Source organism: Protopterus annectens, chromosome 1.part1 (genome assembly GCF_019279795.1).
Source record: "Protopterus annectens isolate FY-2018-M chromosome 1.part1, PAN1.0, whole genome shotgun sequence".
Classification (NCBI taxonomy): Eukaryota; Metazoa; Chordata; order Ceratodontiformes; family Protopteridae; genus Protopterus; species Protopterus annectens.
Window position 1 is genome coordinate 1,562,743,908 of NC_056726.1, and position 24,554 is coordinate 1,562,768,461.

The window sequence follows — 24,554 nt, forward strand, 5'->3', positions numbered from 1 at the left end:
CCTAGCTGGGTGCAAGATGTGATTTTATAATCCCGTGCTTGTAAGAGTTGATGCCTGGTGGTAGCAGTGAGGAGCCAGTCATCTAGATATGGAAACACCTGGAATCCTTGACATCTCAGGTGAGCCATGACCACTGCCATACATTTGGTGAACACCCTGGGGGCTGTGGTGAGACCAAAGGGCAGAGCTCTGAACTGGTAATGACTGGCCCCCACCCAAAAGCAAAGAAATCTCCTGGAGCATCTGTCCATCTTGATATGGTAGTACGCATACTGAAGATCTATCGAGCACATCCAATTGTCCTGATCCAAGAAGGGTAGAATGGACTGTAGCATGACCATCCAAAACTTTGTTCTTTGTCCAGATTTGTTTAGTCTGCTGAGATCCAGAATCGGTCTCCAGTCCCCTGTCTTTTCTGGTACCAAGAAGAACCTTGAATAAGTTCCAGATCCGTGCTGGTCTGCAGGGACTTCCTGAATGGCTCTTTTTTCTAGCAGTTTTGAAACTTCTATTACTGCTTGCTCCTTCAGATTGGGTGGAACATCTGGAAGGGCCTTCTTTGACTGTAAGGGGGATTGATAGAAGGGAATTTTGTAACCTCTGGATATAATGGACAGTACCCATCTGTCTCTTGTTAAATTATGCCAGGCTTTTGGGTACAGCGAAAGTCTTCCCCGACTGCCTCCAGAGGTGGACAGCCAGGCAACCCTTCAGGGATGCTGGAAGGGCTTGTCAGAGAAGGATTCTCTGTTGCCCTGGTTCTGCGGACCCCCTCTGCCACAAGGGCGGCATCTATTATTGTTGTTTGCCCCCTCTGCCTCTGGAGGAAAAATCACTACGTGTGTCAGGCAAGTCTCCCTGAGATTTGCAGAACCACATCTTCCCACTCTTCTTACCCTTGGGGTAAGGTCTAGAGGGAGTGGAAAAATGGACTCCCATAGCAGAGAGAGTCTTGCTTTCTTGCTCACACCCAGTCAACGTGTCTTTCACCTGTGGCCCAAAGAGAAAGGAGCCATCAAAGGGGTATTGGTGAAGGATGCTCAAAAGGGTTCCGCAAAGTGACACAGCCGCACCCAAGTATGCCTCCTGAGGGCCACACTTGTGCCCGTGGCTCTACTCGCTCCATCGGCTGCATAGGAAATATGCCTCATGGAGGAGTTAACTACAGAATTAAGAGTCGCTAGCTGGGAAGCTACTTTGGCTTGTACTCCCTCAGCTGTAGGATCTTGAAGGGTATCTCCAAGCTCTTTAAGGAGATCCCTTTGAAGGTGAGTAAAATGACACAGATAGTTCAGGGACCTCATGGAGAAGGTTGCTGAAGCAAACATTCACTTTCCGTACCTGTCCATCATCCTAGACTCCTTGTTAGGGGGATGAACAGATGAAGAGGTCTCTGCTAACTCTTTTTTGGTGGCTGCTGCTACCACCATGGCATCAACAGGCACACCTTTAGAAAGGAATTGCTTATCCTGGGGGGCTGTAAAAAATTTATCAGGTCTCCTCGGAGTTGGTTCCACTGTGTCCGGAGCTGACCAAACCTTTCCAGCCACTACAGACATAAGTGGGTCGAAAGGAGGAGAAACCCAGGAGGTGGAAGGTCGGGAACCAAAAGCGTCCAGGAATACAGAATAATCCTCAGTAGGGGCTAGAGTATTTCAGTTCCCCCTCTGCCTAAGCATTTCCAGGATGTCCGAAAAGGAAACATTTTCAGAGGGGGGATCTCGGGAACCCTTCCGATTCATCTAAGTCTGTATCAGAAATGACAGACTCAGGGGAGTCAATGTGCTTCCTCTTGCACTTCTTCTTCTTCTTCCGAGGGGGCTCCTCTGAGTGATCAGAGGAGGCCTCAGAAGAAGAGGAAACACCCAATGGGGTGTCCTGGGGCATCAGTTCCCTACACTTGGGGTCTGGAGGAGGAGCAGAGGTTGGCACAGACACTTCGGGGGACGGAGCCGGTGGGGCTGGTAGTGGAGCTGTCTCGGGGGACAGCACACTCCGCATGACCTCAAAGGCATCACTGCCATGAGGCAGAGAAAGCTCCAGTTCTGAAGAAATAGGAATCTTTCTCCGCACCGAGGGGGACGGCTCCGAGGCTGATGTTGGAGCCGAGCTCACCTGTGCCGATGCTCCGAGAGGGAGAATGGGGTCGGACAAAGGTCTGATGCCACTCACCCCCTCGGAGCTGACAAGGGAGCCCTGGTGTCCAGATTCCTCGATCAAAGGGACTATTGAGGTAATCGGAGCCGAAGTCGGAACCGAAGGAGAGATGGTGATCCGAGCCGACGGTTCCACTACTCGAACCCCAACGAACTCCGGCTCCGAACTCAATGGAGTCGGAGGAGGAACAGAAGAGGAGGTGAATGGAGCCGATACCTGTTGAGGAGGGCTAGACAATAATTTTGCTAGTGCCTGTGATTTAAGCAATCTACTTACTACTCTCTCCACATCATGATCCGACAACCTAGAGGATCGAGAGGAGTGTGATGAATGGTGGTTACGTTCGCTTTGCAATAATGGAGACCGAGGAGCCGAATGAACTGACTCTAATGAAGGGGACCTCAGCCTTTTATGGCTCTGAGATGGCTCTGAAACATCCAATGGTGCCGACGGAGGGGTTGTCTTGTCAGTGCCAGCTGGAACCGACATACTCGGCAAATCCTGTACAGGAGTTGGCTCCGAAGATGGAGCCGACGGTTTAGTGGATTTTGGGGATTTCAGTGACTGGGAACTCTTTGCCGGTGAATCCTGAGGCTTTAACAGACCCCTAAGGATCAATTTGTTCTTACGCTCCTGCAGGACCCTTGGACTAAAGGCATGGCAAGTAGAGCAAGAGTCCTGCAGGTGAACAACGCCCAAACAATAAACGCAGCTAGTGTGCCCATCTGTCAGAGACATTTTCTGACAGCATGAGTCACACTTTTTAAAACCAGATACTTTAGCTTCCTTAGACATGACCCAACTACAAAAAAACTAAGTACCACAAGGTAAACACAGACAGACAAATAAGTACTATTCTAAACAAGATACACCTATAAAAATACAATGTCTTTTTTTTTGTTTGTTTTTTTTTTTTTTTTTTTTTTTTTTTAAAGATAGCAAAACAGGAAACAAAAGCCTCTAAGTTAAATGGCTATCCTAGGGAGAGGGGGAGGGGGGAGAACTCTCTAACTTAAACGAGTTTGAAATAAAAGGGAAACTAAGAGGAACGAAGTATTTCAATAACACATACAGAATAAAACTAAGAACAGTAAAATATCTATTAGTTTGAAAGGGTCTAAAATAATATTTTTACACAAAAAATTGAAAAATACAAGCCTGAGCCAGAAAACAACACACCTCGCAGCTGAAGCGGCAAACGAGATCTGGGTAGCTGCCGCTAGGCATCATGGGATAAGGGGTAGCCTCAAGCCAGTAAACAGCTCTCAAGCTATTGAAGATGGCCGAGTTGGAGCCGAGGATTGGCTCTGATCCCAAACAGCAAGAATGAAGGTGAGATAGACAACTTAACATCAAAGAATTACTTTATAGTGAGTGGACCCCTGAGGGAGTGCTACAGGGTGAGGTAATACTTCAGTTGGCAGTGACCAGAGCCTACTATCTGGCACTTCTAGGCATAGCCCATGACATTCCTTTTGCAGGTCATTTGGGCATAAAGCATACCAAGAGATATATTATGCAGAACTTTAATTGTCCTGGGATTGCAAGGGATGTAACAGGGTACTGCAAGACCTGTGAGCAGTGCCAAAATGTAGGCAAGGCAGAAGACAAGCTCAAAGTTCCTTTGATGCTTTTGCCTGTGATTGAAGAGCCATTTAAAAGGGTAGCTATGGATATTTTTGGTCTCTGAGTACCCCAACTTCCACAGGGAAGACATATATGCTGGAGGTAGTAGATTATACTACTAGATACCCTGAGGCAGCAGCTCTGTCCTCCATCGAGGCAGAGAAGGTGGCAAATGCTTTGCTAGAAATTTTCAGCAGGGTAGGTTTCCCAAGAGAAATACTGACTGACAGAGGTGCCAGTTTCATGTCAGACCTGCTGGATTTTTTATGGAAGCGCTGTGGGGTAAAGAACCTAAACAGCACCCCCTACCATCCCCAGACTAATGGTCTTGTGAAGAGTTTAAACTCTACATTAAAGGCCATGCTATGGGCATTTGCAGACCAGTTTAAGAGAGAGAGGGACAAATATTTGCCCCATCTGCTGTTTTCATACAGAAAGGTACCCCAGGAATCCACAGGTTTATTTTACCCCTTCGAGTTGCTGTATGGGTACAAGGTAAGGGGACCTTTAGATATGATTCTTGATGAGGGTGAGGGTGAATCCCACAAGGAGTCTGTTGTGGCATATGTCCTAAACCTCAGGGCAAGGCTTAGGGAGCTCATGGGCTTGCCCTAAGAAAATCTGTCAAGAATCCAGCAGCAGAAAAAGGTTTAGTATGGTAGGAATGCTTGAACCCAAGAGTATGCTTTGGGAAAGCAGGTTATGGTGCTCATTCCTGTCAGACACAATAAGCTGCAGGCAGCTTGGGAGGGACCCTTCAAAGTGGTAGGGAAGGTCAGTGATGTTAATTACATGGTAAACCTGCTAGGCAGGAGGTAGGGGCACAAACTGTACCATGTTAACATGATGAAGCCTTACCATGATAGGGAGTCCCTGGTGCTGAGTATTTGCAGTAGATGGCAGGCATTCCAAAAGCTTAAAGGGCTTTGGGAGGACCCCCTGTTTTACCCAGTTCAGATTACAGCAAAATATTAGTTGTGCAGGTGGATGTTTTATACCATGGTGTGGGGGCTTTACTCAGTCAGGTTTCCTCCGAGGGGAAGAACACCTAGTTGTATATCTCAGCTGCAGACTCCAATCCAGGGAGGAATGTTATGTACCTTAAAAAAAAAAATGTCTAGCCATAGTATGGGCACTGTGAAACTTCAACCCTATCTGTATGGAAGGAAATTCACTGTGGTTACAGACCACAATACCTTAACATGGCTACATCATGCCAGCCAGCCAGCAAAATGCCAAATTATTAAGGTGGAGCCTAACGTTGCAGGCATATGAAAAGTCAGTGCAAGACTTTAGTGGGATCAACAATGCCAATGGAGATGGTCTGTCAAGACAGGGTATAGGTTAATGTGTTCCCACACAGGCCCATTTCTCTCAAGCAACATTTTTCCAGGGTCACTTGAAAAACTAGCTTGAGTCTTCAAAGGTGGGGAGAAATGTGATGATATGAGGTAGTGCCATCTGTGCCAGGGAGAGTAGGGCAGTGCATGTGTAACATATGTTAGCATAGCTAGCTGGAGTTTTGTAAAGAATTTTATGGCATTTGACTATCACACTGATTTCTACAGATGCTTGTGTTAAAATGTACTTGTAAAGTTGCTTGTATTTAAAATGCATCAACAGTGCATCCTGCTGGACAGAAAAGGGATACACATGTATGTCAGACAATATTATCATAACTGATTAAACATATATGTTTTCACAGAGATTCTGGAAGGGAAGAGGTAAATCCAGATAATTTTGAAGAATAGGTTGAAAATTAAATGGGTTGGTTTAGGCTATAAAGTCTTTATCTTTCAGGTGTGGTTGCAGCCAGAGGAAAAAATGTCTAAAAAAAACAGGACTAGGAATCTTAGTGTGTTGTCCTTAGCTTAAGGGTGAACTATTTTCTACCCTGGAAGGGTGGAAGTTTTTGAAATTATTTTAAAGCTTTCAGATGCTGCAACAGATCTTAGCAAAGCTCTGAGTGTGTATTGTAACAGAGTCGGGTGACCAGATGTTATGTCATCCTATAACCAGCACTGAAATGATTCTTTAGATATTAGTGAGAGATATCTCAGAACTCTGGCAGCAGAACTTTGGAAGCTGACAGGAAAGATCTCTCACAGATATCTCACACATCCACACACCTCATCTTGCCTTGCTGTAGTAAGCAGCTCAGCACTCATCATCTTGCCGTGCTTTAGTAAGTAATCAGGAACAATAATACTTTAGTCAGTCTGGAAAATATAGTGAGATTAGTTAAGTATTGTTTTCCTGCATCTGTATTATTTTTTATATCTCCTGTGATTGAAACTCTGGTGTTTATTGTAACTAGATATTCAGAATTTTCATATTTTCTATTTTATTTATTATTAAATATTTCTATACCTTTCATTGTGGCTGGTCCTTTAGAGAATATGTTTAACATCTTGAGAGCACTTGTGCTTATTTTAGTAACATTGTAGCCAATCCTGAAAGCCTTGTTGCATTGGCCAAACCCTACCATTTGGATTACTATTAATTTCACTCAGTTTAATTAAGTACTCTTGTAAGAGCCTTAGAGGAGCTAACTGGTGGCAACACAAGTACTTCATTGTCTGGGTAGAGGGGGCTAAGCAGGTAAATCTGTGCCAACTTTTTGTGTGTGTGTGTGTGTGTGTGTGTGTGTGTGTGTGTGTGTGTGTGTGTGTGTGTGTGTGTGTGTGTGTGTGTGTGTGTGAAAACGAAATATCCAAGTGTGTGTGTGTCAGCTATTGGGAATAGGGACACAGAACTCCAAAGAGGTCACTGTGGAGTCTTGTTTGAGGCCTGTAGAGAGAACTAGACTGGATGCTGCCGATTTACTGCTTCAGTGGTCCTTCTTTGTTGCTTTGTGAACATGCTAGCTGTGATAATGCAAAAGATATTGCTTGACACATGCCTTACATCACATAAAAAGACTTATGGATGTAATAAGATGTGTACTGGTTTTTGATGGTTTCCTTTTGATAGGTGACATCTGTCATTTTACAGTATCATCTAGCTGTGGTCATTCATTGTTATCTACAACTCTTTGTTTCAGACAGTGAAGGCAGAATGATGTGCTGAAAAATTACCAGGGTTTTTTTTATCACTTTTCATCCCAGAGAGGAATGTTGCATGTTAGTTTCCCCAAAGTTTTTTATTCATGTAGCGGCATGTGATGTGATTTGACCATGCTGTATGCATGCCATTTATTACAGAACTATAAACAAGGAAATAGCAACAGCATGGAACGAGTCTACAGGGAGTCGTTTCTGTGAGGGAACCTGCGGATCCGATACTCAATATAGCTAATCTGTGGTATAAGCTGTGTGGTGAAGTAGAGGAGGTCTTCACAGGGTTGATGGCCTCTCGTCTGAGGGACATGGCCACCACACTGTTGGATATCCTACAAATGTTAAAGACAGGTACCCCTGTGACCTCCCCACACAATGTAATGTGTTCTCCAGTTAAACACCTATCCTAGGACAACACACCAGCTTCTACCTGTGTAGACCTCACTGTAGTACACTGATGCTTATGTTGCACCACAAGCTGGCTGTCCATTCTTTTCCATATCACTTTCAGCAGGCTATCCATGCTGTGGAGTGTTTTTGATGGGAGGGAGCAATACTTATTGGTTCTGTTGACTGCTCTGTCTAAGGAGAGATATCTACTATAGGCCAAGTATATATAATTACACATTTACCTGCGATATCTGCCTCTATATGGTTGTGGGACCAAGACTACATTTTAGCATCTGTTAACTTGGAGATGTGCAATGCATTTGAAAAGTGTCAGAACATGATGGTCTTCCATGTCATGAAGTGCATGCATGGACAATTAAAGAGCTGCACATAGTTAGTGCTGGTTAATTTGCCTACTAATTTTCTGCAATATGCATCCTATATATGTCTGTGTTAATTTTTTCAGCATGACTGCATTCCATTCCTTGGTGTTGTTTACACATCCTCCTCTGCAGCCTGCTTTCCCCTGTACCATTCCACTGCTGTATACAGTCTGCATCTCTTGAATGTTGATGAAACATATGAGTGTCTTCTGGGCTGAGTGACCCGTCCTTCTAGTATTTGAACTTTGGCTGTTGTTGCCCTGTTATACACGTCAGTTGTACAGTAGCAGTACATAACACAGACTGTGTATGCATGCTTGAGTTGTGATCACATTCATGGTCAGTACATATATTTTCTGTCCCTTTATGCTGCATTCCATCCTAATTTCTTACCCTAGCCTTCTCCTCCATCCAAGTCTGCACATTCACGTTCCTTCCTTTATGGCTTTATGTACCCTTGTTTGTTGCATTTGTTCAGTATACCTGCTTGTGTTTCTTTCCCTGTTCAAAGTGTCGTTCCTAATGTTTTCTTTGCTTTCCTTCCTTATCATCGCACAAAATAACGGGACCTTGCGTCACCAAAAATACAATCCCCTTTCCTATCCTGGTAGCTGCCCTCAGACATCATTTGTTATTTCTTTTTATTCATTTGTTAACCAGGTAAGACCACTGAGCATTAGTGTCCCTTTTGAGGGGTAACAGAGAAGCACTGGCTATTTAAGTATTTGTTCAGAATCACACAGCAGCCAGATGGAGGTGGAAGGAAACAAATCTTAAACCCTTGACTACAGAAAGCCACATTCTACCAGTTCAGAGCTTTAAGCCTCTTCCCTAACTGCCAGACCACTACTTTTGCTTGCTCAGTCACCACCTCTCCTTTCTCAGGTCACCCTACTTTTGATGTTGGCTGTGTGTGTTGCAATATCTGCTCCATGATCAGTGACACCAGTTTTTTTTTTTTCATTCAGTGGGTATTTCTGTATAAGTACTTGGCCATCTGTTTGCTATGCACTATATTTGGTTTTTTGGTCATCTGACTCTGCAGCAAAGGTGTGTGCCTCTGCAAACTTTGTTGGTGTATGACAGATGTCCTCCTACAAAGAAACATGTTTGATACCTTGCCTACATAAGGAGCATGCTGTTAGTACTATGTTTATTCTGAGACAATAACCTTTTTGGGGTATTGCAGCTTTCACTACAATTACTCAGGCTGCCCTGTCTGAGCAAATTCTGTCTTTACATTCTACTGGTCTTTTTATGAATTTGTACTTGTTTACTGTCAGTTGTGTTGCTTCCAAGGTGGAGGTTTCCCTCAGCGCTTCGCAGACCTTTTGGACACTGACTGTGTCATGCTCTGTCAAATTCTTGTTGTGCCCACTTTTTTTGTTTGCTTCCTACGTTAACATAAGTAGCCACTGCTGTCCTGTGGTAAATTGCTGCCTTATTTAAGCTGTATTTTGTGCAGCATCACATATGGGTACGTTCTTTCTATACAACTACTACATTGTCACAGCTGAAAAAAAGCAATGTGCACTTCAAATTTAAAAAAAAATACTGCTTGTCTGAGAGGTCACGAAACATATTTAGATTTTGGTGCCATCTGCTGGGCTAATAAAGAGTGATGCTTGTTAAACCCTCTATAAATGCTCTTCAAAAACACAACTTTGTAAGTTTATTCTTTGTGTTAATCTTGATTGTTACTTTAATTTCATTAAATACTTACAAGGGGAAGGTCCCTTCAGGGCTGCAGGAGGTAACACTTCTCGCCTGCTTTTTGACAGAAATGACGACTGAGCTGATGCATTGTTGGTCCTTCGACAATATTCATCAGACACCTAATGAAAACAAAAGATTTCTGTTTGCTTTTGCACACAATATAAATTTCGTTTGATTTTGTTGGCAACGACATGAACTTCTAAATGAAACAATGAGTTATACCGATACGTCATGTATGAAACAGTGCATTATTTTAAGACATCAGCTGCAAACACAGACACCAGGGGTTGAATAGAAGCAATTTCACATAAACATACAGTTATAAACTCCAGAATAACAGTTAAAAACTTTTCAAATATTATTGTGCCCCCTGTGAAGAGAAGTGTTCTATAGCTTGTCACTGATGTCTGATATACAAAAATGTCCTAATTTTTCCTTAAGCTTTGTTACAAAACAGTACAAATAAGTAACAATATAATCAGACATTTCTTTGCTCATAGATTAGTACTAGGCTAACTGCCCTTGCAAGCCATTTTAAACCTAGCCAATTATCCCTTGTGAGACTCAAACCCTGTACCTTGTGTTTGTAAGGCAAACACCTTAACCATTTGGCCACCCTCTCAACTGTCTTATAGAATCTGAAAATAAGTAAACATAAGAACAAACACACCTGCCACAAAAGTTACACCCTATTTAAGGAAAAAGCATGCATTAGCAATGCTCAACAAAAAGAAGTTATGTACTCACCATAACGTTCCATCTCAGTAGTTCTACTTCATTTGTCTTCAACCTGTTATCTGCTCTGAGCTCCAAGCTCCTCCCCTTACCCATAATACACCTCCACTACCTTCCAACCCCCAGATCGAGTTTGCTGACCCTTATACTGATAACCCGGCCTGAAAAATACTTTATGACCTACAATTGCAGCCAACAGGCTGTTTATATGATAAGGATAGGGGGAAGGAGGGAGGGGCGGTTGAAGACAAATAAAGTAGAACTACTCAGATGGAACGTTATGGTGAGTGCATAACTTCTTTATCTGACATAGTTTACTTCATTTGGTCTTCAACCTGTGGGACAAAGTCCCCAGCTACTAAACTCCTGGGTGGCCCTCATGGAAGGATATTCTGGAGCACCATGGAACCAAAGGATGCTCTCCTTCTAGAAGTCAAATCCAATTTGTAGTGAGAAATAAAGGTAAGAGATGAGGACCAAGTAGCTGTAGAACAAATATCATCCAGTGAGACTCTAGACCAAAAGGTCGTAGAAGTAGCCATGGACCTAGTGGAATGAGTTTTCACCTGACCTGGAGGAGATACACCTTTACCTTATAGACCTGAAGGATACACGTGGAAATCCACATAGCAATAGTGACCTTAGAGATAGGTTTGCCCAAAAACGATTTAGAGAAGGACACAAACAACTGATCAGATTTGCAGAAGTTTTTGGTCCTGTGCAAATAAAAACGTAACTGTCTATGAACATCCAACAAGTGGATTTTGTATTCCATTTTGTTAGCAAAGTCTGGGAAGAAAACAGGTAAATTAATGGTCTGATTGATGTTAACTTGTGATGCAACCTTAGGAAGAAAGGACGGATTGGTCCGAAGGGAAACCTTATCTTTATGGAAAATCATATATGGAACTTTGACGGATAAAGCTTGCAGTTCTGAAACCCTTTTAGTAGAAGTGATAGCACCAGGAATGCTGTTTTCCAAGATAAGAATTTTTAAGATCTGTGGTTGCAGCAGGTTCAAAAGGCAGCGCGACCAAAGCTTGAAGAACCATAGTAAGATCCCATGGGGAACAGGATCTTTGACCGGTGGGGGGGGGGGCGTAACAGAAAGGTACCTTTGATAAAGGCTTTACACAGTCTGGAGGAGGCCAGGGAGGCAGAATTCACACCCACATGAAAAATGAGAGATGAGAGCCAATTGAACTTTGATAGTAGAAGAACTAGCTCCCTGTTGAAAAATATTGGCTAGGAAATCAAGAATGGCAGAAATAGGAGCCGTGAAAGGGTCTAAACTCCTTTGAGAAGCCCAAAATGAAAAACGTTTCCATTTGCTGAGGTAAATCTTTCTGGTTATGAGCAGCCACCAGAATAGACCTAACTGAAGAGGATAATCCAGGAGTCCTAGTGACCATGGGAACTGGAGCAGCCAAGCTGTGAGCTTCAAACTGTCCAGATTCGGATGAGAAACCCCCAATGGGTGTGGAATCAGATCCTGAATGGGATCCAAGATCCAGGGCAGAGCCAGAAGATGAGACCAAAGGAAGGGAAACCATACCTGGCGAGGCCAAAACAGGGCAATGAGGATCACTTTGCTCCCCAGTCGATGAGCTTTCTGTAGAAACCTCAGAATAAGAGGTACTAGAGGGTAAGCATACAGAAGGCCAGGAAGTCAAGCATGGACTAGAGCATCTCTGGTGGACTCCCCCGGCAGGGGGTTCAGAGCGAAAAACTCGCTGCACTTCACATTGAAAGGAGATGCGAAGAGATCATAGCAAGGCTGACCCCTTCTCTGATCTGCTCTGCTACTGAATGATTCAGAGACCACTTGTAAGGCATCAGAATAGACCGACTTAACCTGTCCGCTAGAATGTTGGACTGTCCTGGAATGTGCATTGCTATGAGAAAGCGACCAGTGGAGATCGGCCATTCCCACACTCTCATGGCCTTGCAACAAAGGGGTAAGATCTGGTCCCTCCCCGTTTGTTGACGTACCAGACCACTGGCATATTGTCTGATTGAATTGCAATGGTTCCCAGAGGAAGAAAGGCATGAAGGGCCTGCAACGCCAAAAGGACCGCCCTCATCTCTAGAACATTTATGTGCAAGCTGGTGTCAACAGGGGACCACAGGCCTTGGACTGTGCTGCCCGAACAATGCCCCCCCACCTGAGTTGGGAGGCATCCGTGGTCACTGTGGCTTGGACAGGGGCTGAAACAAAGGTCATCCCTTTAAGATCTCCGGAGAGCACATCCACCACAGAAGGGATGACCGACAGATTTGACTGAGATGTATTGGGTACGATAATGGAAATTCCAACAGGGACCATTGTACAGCCAGTGTCCACTGTAGTACTCTCATATATAACTGGGTGCATGGGAAAAGTGTTATGGTCGTTGCCATTGAACCTAAAGCCCTCAACACTGATTCTGCTGATGGAAGATGAGAACAGTAGATCAGAGAGACATGCATCCTCAGGTTTTGTACTCTCTCCGTAGTCAGGAAGATTTTGCACTGTAAGGTGTCTATCCTTGCCCCAATGTAGTCTATCACCTGGACAGGATTTAGAAGTGATTTGGATGCATTGATTGTGATCCCAAATTGCAGATCAAGCTTTAAGAAATAATCCCTGGTTTGAGAAAGTAGACACCTGGTGGGAGCAGTGAGGGGCCAATCGACCAGGTATAGATAGACCTGAATCCCCTGAAGCCTCAGGTGAGCCGCTACTACTGCCATCACTTTGGTGACACCCTGGGGGCTGTGGTGAGACCAAAGGGTAGGGCTCAAAATTGGTAATGATTGACTCCTAGCCAGAATTGAAGAAAGCTCCTGGAGCTTCTGTGCATCTTTATGTGATAGTAGGCATCCTGGAGGTCTAACGAGCACATCCAGTCGCTCTCTTGCAGGTATGGCATGATGGACTGTGGTGTGACCATCCAGAATTTTTCTTTGGCAACTGACAGGTTCAGGGTAGATAGGTCCAGAATGGGCCATAAGTCCCCCATTTTCTTTGACACCAAAAAGAACCTGGAGTAGAAGCCCGATCCGGACTGATCTGAGGGGATGGGTTCGATGGCTCGTTTTCCTAGTAGCTTAGAGATTTCCTGTGCTGCTGTCTCCCTTTGCGTGGGTGGTACATCTGGGAGGTGTTTGGGAGGTTTGGGAGGAACAACAAAGGGGATAGAGTATCCTCTGAATATGATCTGAAGCACTCAGCGGTCTGATGTTACGGACTCCCATGCCACCAGGTGCAATGACAATCATTCCCCAACTGCCTCTAGAGTAGAGCAGTCGGGCAATCCCTCAGGGTTGCTGTCCGGGCCTGTCCGAAAAAGGTTCTCAAGACCCAAAATTCTTCAGACCCCCTCTGCCTCTGGGCTGGCATCTATCCTGTCCCCCTCTGCCTCTGGGGGAAGAAGAGCCCTGAGTATCCTGGGAATACTGTGACTTCCGGAACCACATCTTCTTTTGCCCTTTCTGATTCCGGGAAAAGGATATTTGAGCATTTGAGAAGTGGACTCCAACGGCAGACAGTGGCTTCCCATCCTTCTCAATCTGGACTAAAGTCTCTTTGACGGTCTTACCAAAAAGAGTAGAGCCGTCATGAGCAGTGTTGGCAAAAGACACCATGAAAGGTTCCGAAAACTGACATAGTCTGAGCCAGGCATTGCTCCTCATGAACACACCAGACCTAGCTGCCCTAGCCGCTCCTTTAGTAGCATGTGAGAGGAGTCACATGGACGTGTTGGAGACTGCTTTCAAAGTGGCCATCCTCACTGAGAATGAGTCCCTGTCCTCCTGCGACATGGACTTAGGGAGAGACTCAGCCAGCTCCTTAACCAGGTCATGCTGGAGTATCTTGACATGGGCCAGGTAGTTCAGCGCCCTAGTGGAAAAGGTTGCTGACACATAAACCCGCATGCCCAAGTGGTCCATCATCCGTGACTCTCAGTCAGGGGAGTGAACCGAGGAACTCTCTCGGGCTAGTTCCTTTATTGAGGCTGCTGCTACCACCATAGCATCTATGAAGTAGCCCTTGTTCCACGCTGGTCTATCTGATGGTGGACTCAAGATCTTAACAGGACATTTAGATTGGTTCCACAGTGTCCGGCTCCTTCCAGGCCCATGAGGTGACCAGGTCCACCAGGGGATCTGCGGGAGGGGACACCCAGGAAGTAGATGGGCCCATGCCAAAAGCCTCCAGGAACACGGACTCGTCAGAAGAAGGTTTGGGGGTGGACCAACCTCCCTGTTGGTGTAGGATTTCCATGATGTCTCCAAAGGAGACATCCTTTGGAGGTGACCTGGGGGAACCTTCCCCATCATCCAAATCCGTGTCCTCCTCTTACATGTATGCTTGCAAGGCACATCTCCAGTGAGGCTCTCCAGGGGGAACTCCCAAGCTATTTGTTCCTCAGGGGGAACCATCTGGAGCTCCTCGAGCACAGGCTGTCCCTCTGGTAAAATGATGGGATTCGTAGATAGAGCAGAGGGGGTCGGGGTGAAATCTGAAGAGATAGTCAAGTGTCTCAATTCAGTGGAGAGAACCCTTTCTACCACATCAAATGCCGAGGGAGAAAGAACCTCCTGGGGAACCAATAAGGAAGCCGGTCTCCCCAGATCCAATGTGAAAATTGGAGCCGGGCCCGAAGTGGACGGAGGTCCAAGGGAGGGAACCTGGCCCGACATTGCCAGAGCCAATGAAAAAAGTTCCACTCCCTTGGATCCGACACCTAAGCTCTGGCTCTGAGATCCACTCTCATCCAAACTGGTCAGATCTGACATGCTCCAGGCAGCTGTCGGCATTGAGGAAGTAGGTACCATCGGCGCTGACCCCTGACTAAGGCCATCCTCGGATCCGAGTACTCCGAACCCGGTGGATGGATCGGAGAAGGAGAAATCAGTGTGAAAAAAGGAAGTGAGCTCCCCCCTCCAGAGGGAGAGGGGGCTGGCAAGACCCCCATCTGGATCTGAGTACAAATGAACCTCCTTATCATTTTATCTGTGTCAACTTCCGATAAGCTACGCATGGATCTCAATGAGGCCACGGACTCCGACCTGACGGGTTAAGGAAATGAGACCCTAGATGGAGAACGTGTCTCCTCCGGCTTCGGGGAAAATCTTGAAGATCGGAGTTGAGGGGAGTCATGGATCCTAGGCTGACTTTTGGTGGGAGAAGGAAGGTCTGGATACCTCTTATGTTTCTCTGGCTTATGTGATTTTGGCTCTCTCTCCTTCTCTCTGCCCCTTTTCTGCTCCATTTCCACAGGCTTAGAAATGGGAGGTTGAGTCCCAGCCTGGGAGGGAGGTGAAGCAAGGGCAAGAGAAGAAGGAGAGGCAGCCACAACCACTGTGACCGAAGCCAAGGATGAGGCAACCACCTCAGAAGTGGGAAGAAGGCCTGTCAGGGCCAACTTAGCCTTCCTGTCCTTGATAGCGCACGGGTTAAAACCCGCGCAAGTAGAGCAATTTGTATTCAGATGGGCAAAGCCCAAGCACATCACACAAACAGTGTGGCCATCTGCAGGAGACAATTTATGGCCACACTCAGTGCACCTTTTGAAAACAGGCTTATCAGCCATGTCTCTATCCAAGCCACTCACACTAGAGAAGGAAAAAGGAGAAAAAAATACCTGTTTTCCCACTCAGACCACTCACCACATACTCAAGTCACACAGAACACAGAGGGGTGAGACAAATCAATGCACACTAAGAAACTAACTCTAAACTACAATAAAGGTTCTATTACATGATGCACCAGCAAGGGGAGGATGAGAGGGAACCCACACTAACACTTATACTCAAAGATTTTAGAGAAAAAAGCTGCTTAAAAGCAGAAAACCCACTCACTACTCAGAGCTAAGGAGATCACGATGCTTCAGCAAGCCGTGGCAAATGAGATCTGGGGGTTGGGAGATAGTGGAGGTGTATTATGGGTAAGGGGAGGAGCTTGGAGCTCAGAGCAGATGCTAGTGAAATTGCCAACTCGGATCCGATATGGATTCGGTATCCCACAGGTTGAAGACCAAATGAAGTGAACTACTTCAGATCCAGAATTTAACATTAAAGGAAAAATGTAATGGCACCGGATGGCTACTGCATGAAGCCTAATACATCACCACAACACAGAAGAGCACACCATGAGGAAACAATCTGTATCATGCAAAGACCAGCCCCAACATGGTGCTAAGCCCCATCTGCTTTCATAAAACATTATGGTCATATTATGCAACTTGTTGAATTGTGCCTTTGCCAAGCAAGGCATCCATTAACATAATGAATGCAGATTTAAAGCTTCCAATTTCTATATAGCATGTAGGGATAAAGCTTGTTAGAACAGAATAAAATAAAAAAGTTTTTCACAGTCATCATCTGACAGAGCAATATTTAGAGAAGTTTTCATTTTGCATGACTGACATATTTATAGTTAAAGCCTTTAGTTAAAGCCTTTGCTTCCTAAATGCAAAGTGCAGGGTTCAAGCTTAACCTTTGGCCAGTGAATATTTGGAGTCTGCATATTCTCCATGTTTATCTATGGGGTTTCTCCCGCCTCCAAAAAACATGGAGGACGTCAGTCAAAATATGAATGAAGTCATGGGTATCAGCACAGACTCTATGTGGCACCTATAGGAGAAGAGTTGTGTTGACCAACTGCATTAGGCATCATCTGTGGTATACAGTATCCTCTAGATAGGAGAATATGGATCACAGACTGCTTACCATGGCAGGGCTAGCAACTTTGTGGTGCAAAAGTTAGTTCTGTGTGTTTCAGTCACATTTACTAATGCCACCAACAGACAGACGTGGGTATTTGCTGGAGATAAGTAAATGGGTTAAAGACCTGACCTATGGTGGAAAAAGTCTAGGTCCCTTATGGGCTAGTGTGTGCACACCATAAACCCAGCAGCCATGGGTCAATATGCTACTGGCTGGCCAGTGTTCAGTTGCTCAGCCAGGGTTACCTGAGATAGCTCTCTTGAGTGAATGTTGGTGGCAAAACCACTGAAACTGCCAAACATGAACTAAGGATTGCTACAATGAATGCAGATCCCCTGACTGGAAGCAGCTTGAAAGTGGATTACATGATGTTATGAAGAAGACTGGGTATCCTGTGCATTTAGTATACAAGGAAGGGTGGTGCAGCAAAGACACCTAGCTTGGGTTCTAGAGTCTATAACGTAGGGGAAGACAGAGTATAAATGGTGTAGGAACTTTAGAGTCTATAACGTAGGGGAAGACAAAGTATAAATGGTGTAGGAACTGTGGTCAGGGAGACTCATCTGAAGAGAGTGAGGGATGTCATCAGAATTTGTGATAAACTCATGGCAATCAGACTTTAGTGTAAAGCTAGTCATAATCTCTACCTATACCCTACAGCATGGATGTGAAGAAGACCCTACAGCATGGATGTGATGGCGATGAAAAGAGTACATTCGGGCACCAGTTGCAGAACCTACTAGATAAAGCAGGGTAATATGACTTGGCCTTGATAATGGGGGACCTGAATGGTCATTTTGAGTTAGACTGAACAGCATATGAGGACTGCCTGGATCCACATGGGATCAACAGGAATAAAGAAGGAGAGGCCATTCTACATTTCTGCCTTGTAAATGGCTTGATAGTTGGCAACATATGGTTCAGTAAGACAGCCATTCACAAGAACACATACAGGAGTTTTCAACGTGTAATTCAGATAAACTTTATCTCATTAAGGAAAGAGGAATGGGGTAGAACCAGATAGTTCAACGTAATCTCCAGCGAAACAGTTAGTCCACAGCATAAACCACTGATGACCACAATCAGCTGCTAGCAGTGGCCAAAGAAGACTCTAAGGTTAACATAAACTAGGGTTAAGACCTGCAAGTTGACTAAAGTGAAAACAAAGGAATTCAAATTAACATTGTGGACTCTAGCACCTCAAGAAGAAGAGGAAATAGCCAGAGACGAAGAAAAATGGCAGCACTTCAAAGCAGCATGTGTGAGAACTATAGAACCAACATAGTAATGGAAATAATGTGGATAAGAAAAGCTAGTGATGGAATGCAGCAGTCTGAGAAGTTGTCAAAAGAAATAAGGAGTGGAGGAAAAATTTGGAGATAGAAAAGATGAACCAGACTAAGAAGGAATACTGGTTAGCTAACAAAGAGGCTAAGAGACAGCAGTCACAATAGCAATATTACCGGTTTCTGGAAGGTGACTCAGCAGATGGCACAGAGGAACTCTTATCAGGTTGGAAAGCAGAGACAGAAGGCTAAAGGAGAGAGTCATCAGACACCATTCATAAGGGATGCCAGCAAAAACCTGCTCACCTGGCCATGGGACATCATACGCAGATGGAAGGAGTACTTCTAGCAGGCTCTGAATGAGGAAAACCCACAGAAACTTCACTGCCCCAGACACAACCTATGATAAAAGAAGAAAAGGCGCCCACTCTAGAATAAGAGCAACACTAAGGAAAATGAAGTCAGAGAAACCAGCAGGCTCAGATGAGATCACAGGGAAACCAGCAGGCTCAGATGAGGTCACAGGGAAACCAGCAGGCTCAGATGAGGTCACAGGGAAACCAGCAGGCTCAGATGAGGTCACAGCAATGGAGTCAGGGAAAGCAGCAGGCTCAGATGAGGTCACAGGGAAACCAGCAGGCTCAGATGAGGTCACAGCAATGAAGTCAGGGAAAGCAACAGGCTCAGATGAGGTCACAGGGAAACCAGCAGGCTCAGATGAGGTCACAGCAGACATGATCAAGACGTGGGGTGAGTTAGGAAGAAATGGCTGGAGTGTAAAATAAACATTCTAGTGACAGTGTACATGAACAAAGAAGAATTGCACAACTGTGGACAGTACAGAGGTTTCAAACTCCTGTCACACTACATGAAACTGCGAAATATGCAAAGCAGTGGAAAGTAAGATGGGGGGGGGTTATGAGCAATTCAGATCATGGGGCTGCACAAATGACCTGATTTTTCAGTGAGACAGAGTGCACAAGCAGCTAGGGATGAGAAAAAGTCCACTTGGGCATTCCTATACTTGGAGAAATCCTACAATAAGGTCTCAAGAAAACTGATTTGGGAAGTCAGGTCATGGTTCAAAGTCTTAGAAACATTGATGAAATTAGTGCAGACTATGTAGAAGGACCCAATAGCACAAGTATGAACTGTGTTTGTAGTTACACAGTGGTTCCCTGTGACAGTGGATGTCACCAAGGATCAGCTCTGTTTCCACTGCTGTTCATACTTGTAGTGGATTACATTAGCAAACAGGTCACATGGGACAGATCAACAAAGCTGCTTTATGCAGACAATGTGACATTACAAGCTGTCTCTGAACAGAGACTTCAAAAAATGGGAATGGAATGCATTACAATGCAAAACTAAAGATATATAGGATGAAACTGAGTACAGACAAGACAGCTGTCATGCCAGCAAATGGGAAAAAAACAAAAAAAAAATCTGAAAACTGACATAGAATGGAAAATAGTCTAACTGATTAACAGCTTCCAGTATTGGGAAGTGGGGGTGATTATGGAGAATGAATGTCTGAATGAGGAGGTCAAAGACAGAATCAGAGGAGCTGCAGCCAACTGGCACAGAGTGTCAGAGGTAGCGTGTGACAGAAGAATGTCAAAGAAGCTGAAAAGGGGGAACACAGACTGGGATTTATAAACACATGAAGCATCATGAATTTGCATGACTAGTGGGGATAGGTTGGGAGGGTGGCCTAATGGTTAAGGTGCTTGCCTTATAAACACAAGGTGCAGGGTTTGAGTCTCACAAGGGATAATTGGCTAGGCTTAAAATGGCTCACAAGGGCAGTTAGCTTAGTACTAACCTATGAACCTAGGTTTGAGCTTCGTCCCACCATTATTATGGGTGGGAGGAAGACATAATGGTTAAGGTGTTTACCTTAAAGACACAATGTGCAGGGTTTGATTCTCACATGGGGTAACTGACTAGGCTTCAAATGACCCAAAAGGGCAGTTAGCCCAGTACTAATCTATGAACCTATGAACCTAACAAAAGGGTGTGTGTGATTCACGAAGCATTGTAACACAACATGGCTGTCTGGAAAGCACAGGATAGCAGGAATACATGCTAATGACCATATAATGAGCTGGCCTGTATGTTAATAAAGTAAAAAGCATGGCATAGTGATTCAGAAATGTATAAAACATATGCAGCTGACCCTCAAGTTGACAGCATGGCTGCTCCAGTTCCATGTTTAGCCAGGTGTTACGATTTTTCCCCAGCAGTTAAACATATCTTGGTTTCTTCCCACATACCGTCTACAAGGAAACTGTATTCAAGTAAATAGAAAAGATTTTTCTACTGGGCTGTTAAGCACAATATAGAACCCTTATGGCCCCTATCACCTCAGTTCTAGAATTTCTCTCCAAACTTTTTGCTGAAGGGGCTGCAGCAGCTACCATCAGGATACAATTAGCAGCCATTTCTAATTTTCATACTGGTGATATGGGAATGTCTATGATGTCCCACAAGTTATGTAAGGCCTTTTGGAAAGGTACCTTCTTAAACAGACCCCCAATCAGAGAACTTCCAGTCCCTTGGGACCTAAATTTTGTTCTTTCTGTATTAGTGCTGCCACCCTTTGAACCTGCATCATCTTGTGATAAAAAGTTTTTGTTGTGGAAAACTCTTTTCTTAGTAGCCATTACCTCTGCCAGACAAGTGTTGGAACTCCAAGCACTACACCCTCCTTATATAGTCTTTCACAAAGACAGTGTCCCTAAGAACTAATCCCGCTTTCTTACCGAAAGTTTGTTCCGAAAACAATCTGAATCAATCTGTTGAATTACCAGTGTTCTTTCCCAACTATAGCGACGAGGCAGAATACAGATTGCATCAACACAGATAGCTACACTTTTATTTGCATAGGACCAAAGATTTCAGAAATTCTGACCCGATTTTTGTGTCGTTTTCAGACAAAAAAAAGGACTGCCAGTTTCTAAAGTAACCTTGTCTAAATGGCTTACAGACTGCATTTCCTTCTCATACAGCAATAATAAGAGAAAATTACCAGGCAAAGTGAAGGGTCACTCCACAAGAGCAGTCTCAACATCCTCTGCTTTCCAGGCTAGACTTCCTATGGATTCTATTTATGCAGCTGCCACATGAGTAAGGCCTCACACCTTTATTACTCATTACTAAGTAGACGTGGCCTCCTGGAACAGGTCTTCCTTTGGTTCCACTGTATTGAAGAGCTTGTTTTCATGAGCCACCCTAGGATAAAGGTGCTAGGGATGTTGTCCCAACCAGCAAGAATTAAGGCGAGATTGGATAACATAACATTAAGAAGTTATATACTCACCATAACATTCCATGCTTGTTGTCCATCTCGCCTATATTCTTGCGTCCCACCCAACTTCCCCCTCCTTCATTCCTGGAGGACAGAGCGGACTATCTTATATATATATATATATATATATATATATATATATATATATATATATACACATACACATATTTTTATATATATATGTATGTAGTTATATTGGTGTGGAGTCTCTGTTTTCCTCTTTCTTCAGTTAGACAACCTGTTATTACAAACAGGTAGAATTACTACTGCTGCTTCCACTTGCAAACAAGATCTGGGTAACTTATCTGGTGCATCATGGGATAGGGGGTTTAGCCTCGAGCCAGCTTTTGTATTAGGCTGAGATGGACAACAAACATGGAACATTATGGTGAGTACATAACTTCTTTTCTTGGTGCTGCAGCTTTCCTACTTTAAAGGTTGCTTTTGCACATTTATCAAGACCAAATGACATTCTTATATCATCTGAAAAAGTTTTGACCATTTGCCGCCGTGCTTTCAGTTTCTCGTCTGATTTACTATACAGTTTTAAATCATCGACAAAAATAACATGAGAAGATTTTATACTTTGCTGTTTTCTGATGGCCAAATTGTAGCCATGACCTAATATGTTAATTACACAGCTTAATGGCTTAAGGGCAAGACAAAAGAGCAGCAATGACAAAGTCACCCTGGAATATCCCCCTTTGAATTTTTATCCCTGGAATAATACTTTGTCCTACAGCTTAGTAACTGCAACGTGATTTGCCACTGTTTCATGGTCGCTGTAATGTAATCAATCAGTATAGGTTGTACCATATACATTTTAAGCACTCTTTTACCCATGAATAAAGGACACTGTCAAATGCTTTTTTATAGTCTGTCCATGCCAAATTCTTCCCCTTTTTACAGTTTTCCATTATGACTTTAACAACAAATAATCATTTGTTCCATATGACTTTCTTTTGTTACCCTTTTGTTCTATTGCCATGATTGAGTTTGCTTCTAAGTGACTATAAACTCTGTCGGCATCAGTTCCAGTGCATGGTTTATATGTCACTAGAAGGCAAGTTAGTGGTAAATAGTTTTTAGGATAGCCTGCAGGTTTGGTCTTAAGTAGGAGCATTGTTTTTCCTATTGTTAAACAGGTTGGTGTCTGTTCAGGGTGCGCATGCAAACAGTTGTTAATCCTGGCTACAACTTTGTGTAAAGATGTTAATACTTTTAGCCAGAAGTTAGGTCCTGCATCTAGGCCTGAGGTTTTCCAATCAGGAGCTTTTCTCAACTTTGTTTCAATCTCTCTGGCCATTACTTCATCCCATTTCATATCCTGTACATTTGAACTTCTTATTCTTTCTTTTACTTCTTTTATCCATTTAGCATCTTTGTTATTTCTAGATGATATCCATAGATATTTCTCCAAAATGTATCTATTTCTTCTTTTTGTTGGTGGTATTTCAATTTCTTTTGTCTTGTTGCCCAATTCTCTATAAAACGTTTTTGGGTCATCAATAAGTTGCTTATTTTGTACTTTTCCTTAATATTTATTTGCATGTCTTCTACGTTTTTCTGCCTATCCTGATACTTTTAGTTTATTTGCGATAGTACACTATAGATCCTGATCTGTTCTGATACTGCACATTGCTTTTATGAAGTCTATCTTTGTGAGTATTTTTGTTGGTCTGTCCCCTCTTCTATACTCTTCTAACAGTGGCACTTCTTGTCTTAATTGCTTTATAATTTTCTCTATTCGATACTCCCATGATGACATTAGATTTCTCTCCTTCCTTTCCCTCACTACCCTGTGTTTTCGTGGTAAGGCTTTATCTGTTATTAATTTAGCTGCACAGTAATATATCCTGTTTACTACTGTTATGTCACATGAATCTCTATGGACAGTCCTAATTACTGTGTTCATTTGTTTAATCAGAGTTCTAACTTTTTGGGTTTTATTGAGTTTCTTTAGTCTATTAATTTCATTGATCTTAATGTTGGTCCAGCTCTGTTAAATCCACAAACTCTTCTCTTAAATCATTTTCTTCTAATCTGAGGGCACTTTTGTTGTTCTCTATTTTCTGTGGGCATTCTATAGGAAGTTCCATAGCACCTTGGGCGATGCAGTGCTGGAGCGGTTAGCATTGTCGCCTCACAGCAAGAGGTTCTCCGGTTTGATTCTCGGCTACAGTACCTTCTGTGCCGAGTCAGTGTGTCCTCCGCATCTTGATGTGGGTTTCCTGTGGGTGCTGCAGTTTCCTCCCACATTCCAAAGATATGCATCTAGAGTGTTTTTCCCTGGGCCTCTGCTGGAAATGGGCTCTGCCCCAGTCAGACTTTCCTGGAAAAAAATGTTAAATAAATAAATGAACGAATAAATAAATAAATAAATGCATCTTCCTTTGACATCTGTTGCTCTTTCATATGGGAATTCACTGGCGTATCACTTCACAACACTGACTGTATCAGAGTTGACACAGTTTCCTTTTTCTTCCTGTATAGGTTCATAGGTGTTTACTAGACTAATGACCACAAGGGCCTTTTTAATCCTAGATGTGCATCCCAAATCTCTGACAATTTTTATTTATTTATTTTATATTCGTTGACCAGGTTTGTCCAACTGGGCTATAAATGCCCATTTTCAGCAGAGGCCCAAGGAGAAAAGCTCCAACAGAAAATAGAAATTTTACATACTGAGTGCATATAGAAATACATTAATTAGTACCACAGATGACTGCATTATAGTGCCACACATTACATTCATCAGTACCACACATTATTGCATTACAATGTCATACATTACACTGTGGCAGGTGAAATACATATAGAAATACATTCAGCAGAGGGATACATTCATAATTACATATTATATACATAATAGTGCAATAGTTACATGGCTGAAATATTTTACTAGTTATATTTGTGCAGTAATGTACAAAGAGGAGAAGATAAAGTAGTAAGTTTGTTTACTGAAGGGAAAGAAGAGAGAAGAGAAGTAGAAGGTTATAGGGGAGTGTTTACAGGGGATAATTACATTGGCAAGTCCATTGTTTATGAAGGTATTTTTTGTAGCGGTTTTGAATTGATTGGGATGTTCAAGGGATCTTATATCTAGTGGTAGGCTATTCCAGGCCTTGGAAGGGTTAAAGTTATAAACTAGGTGACCCATTTTGGTCCTTGGTTTGTA

General features: G+C 43.6%; 1 protein-coding gene across 1 annotated transcript in view; it reads right to left on the bottom strand.

Annotated features, from left to right (window-relative positions):
* The window catches only part of STPG1 (sperm tail PG-rich repeat containing 1), a 651,489-nt gene that overhangs the window by 203,079 nt on the left and 423,856 nt on the right, over positions 1–24,554 (bottom strand). Inside the window, exon 6 of the mRNA XM_044083179.1 lies at positions 9,339–9,450. Coding sequence (XP_043939114.1) covers positions 9,339–9,450 — 112 coding nt within the window. The remainder of the gene's footprint in view (positions 1–9,338; positions 9,451–24,554) is intronic.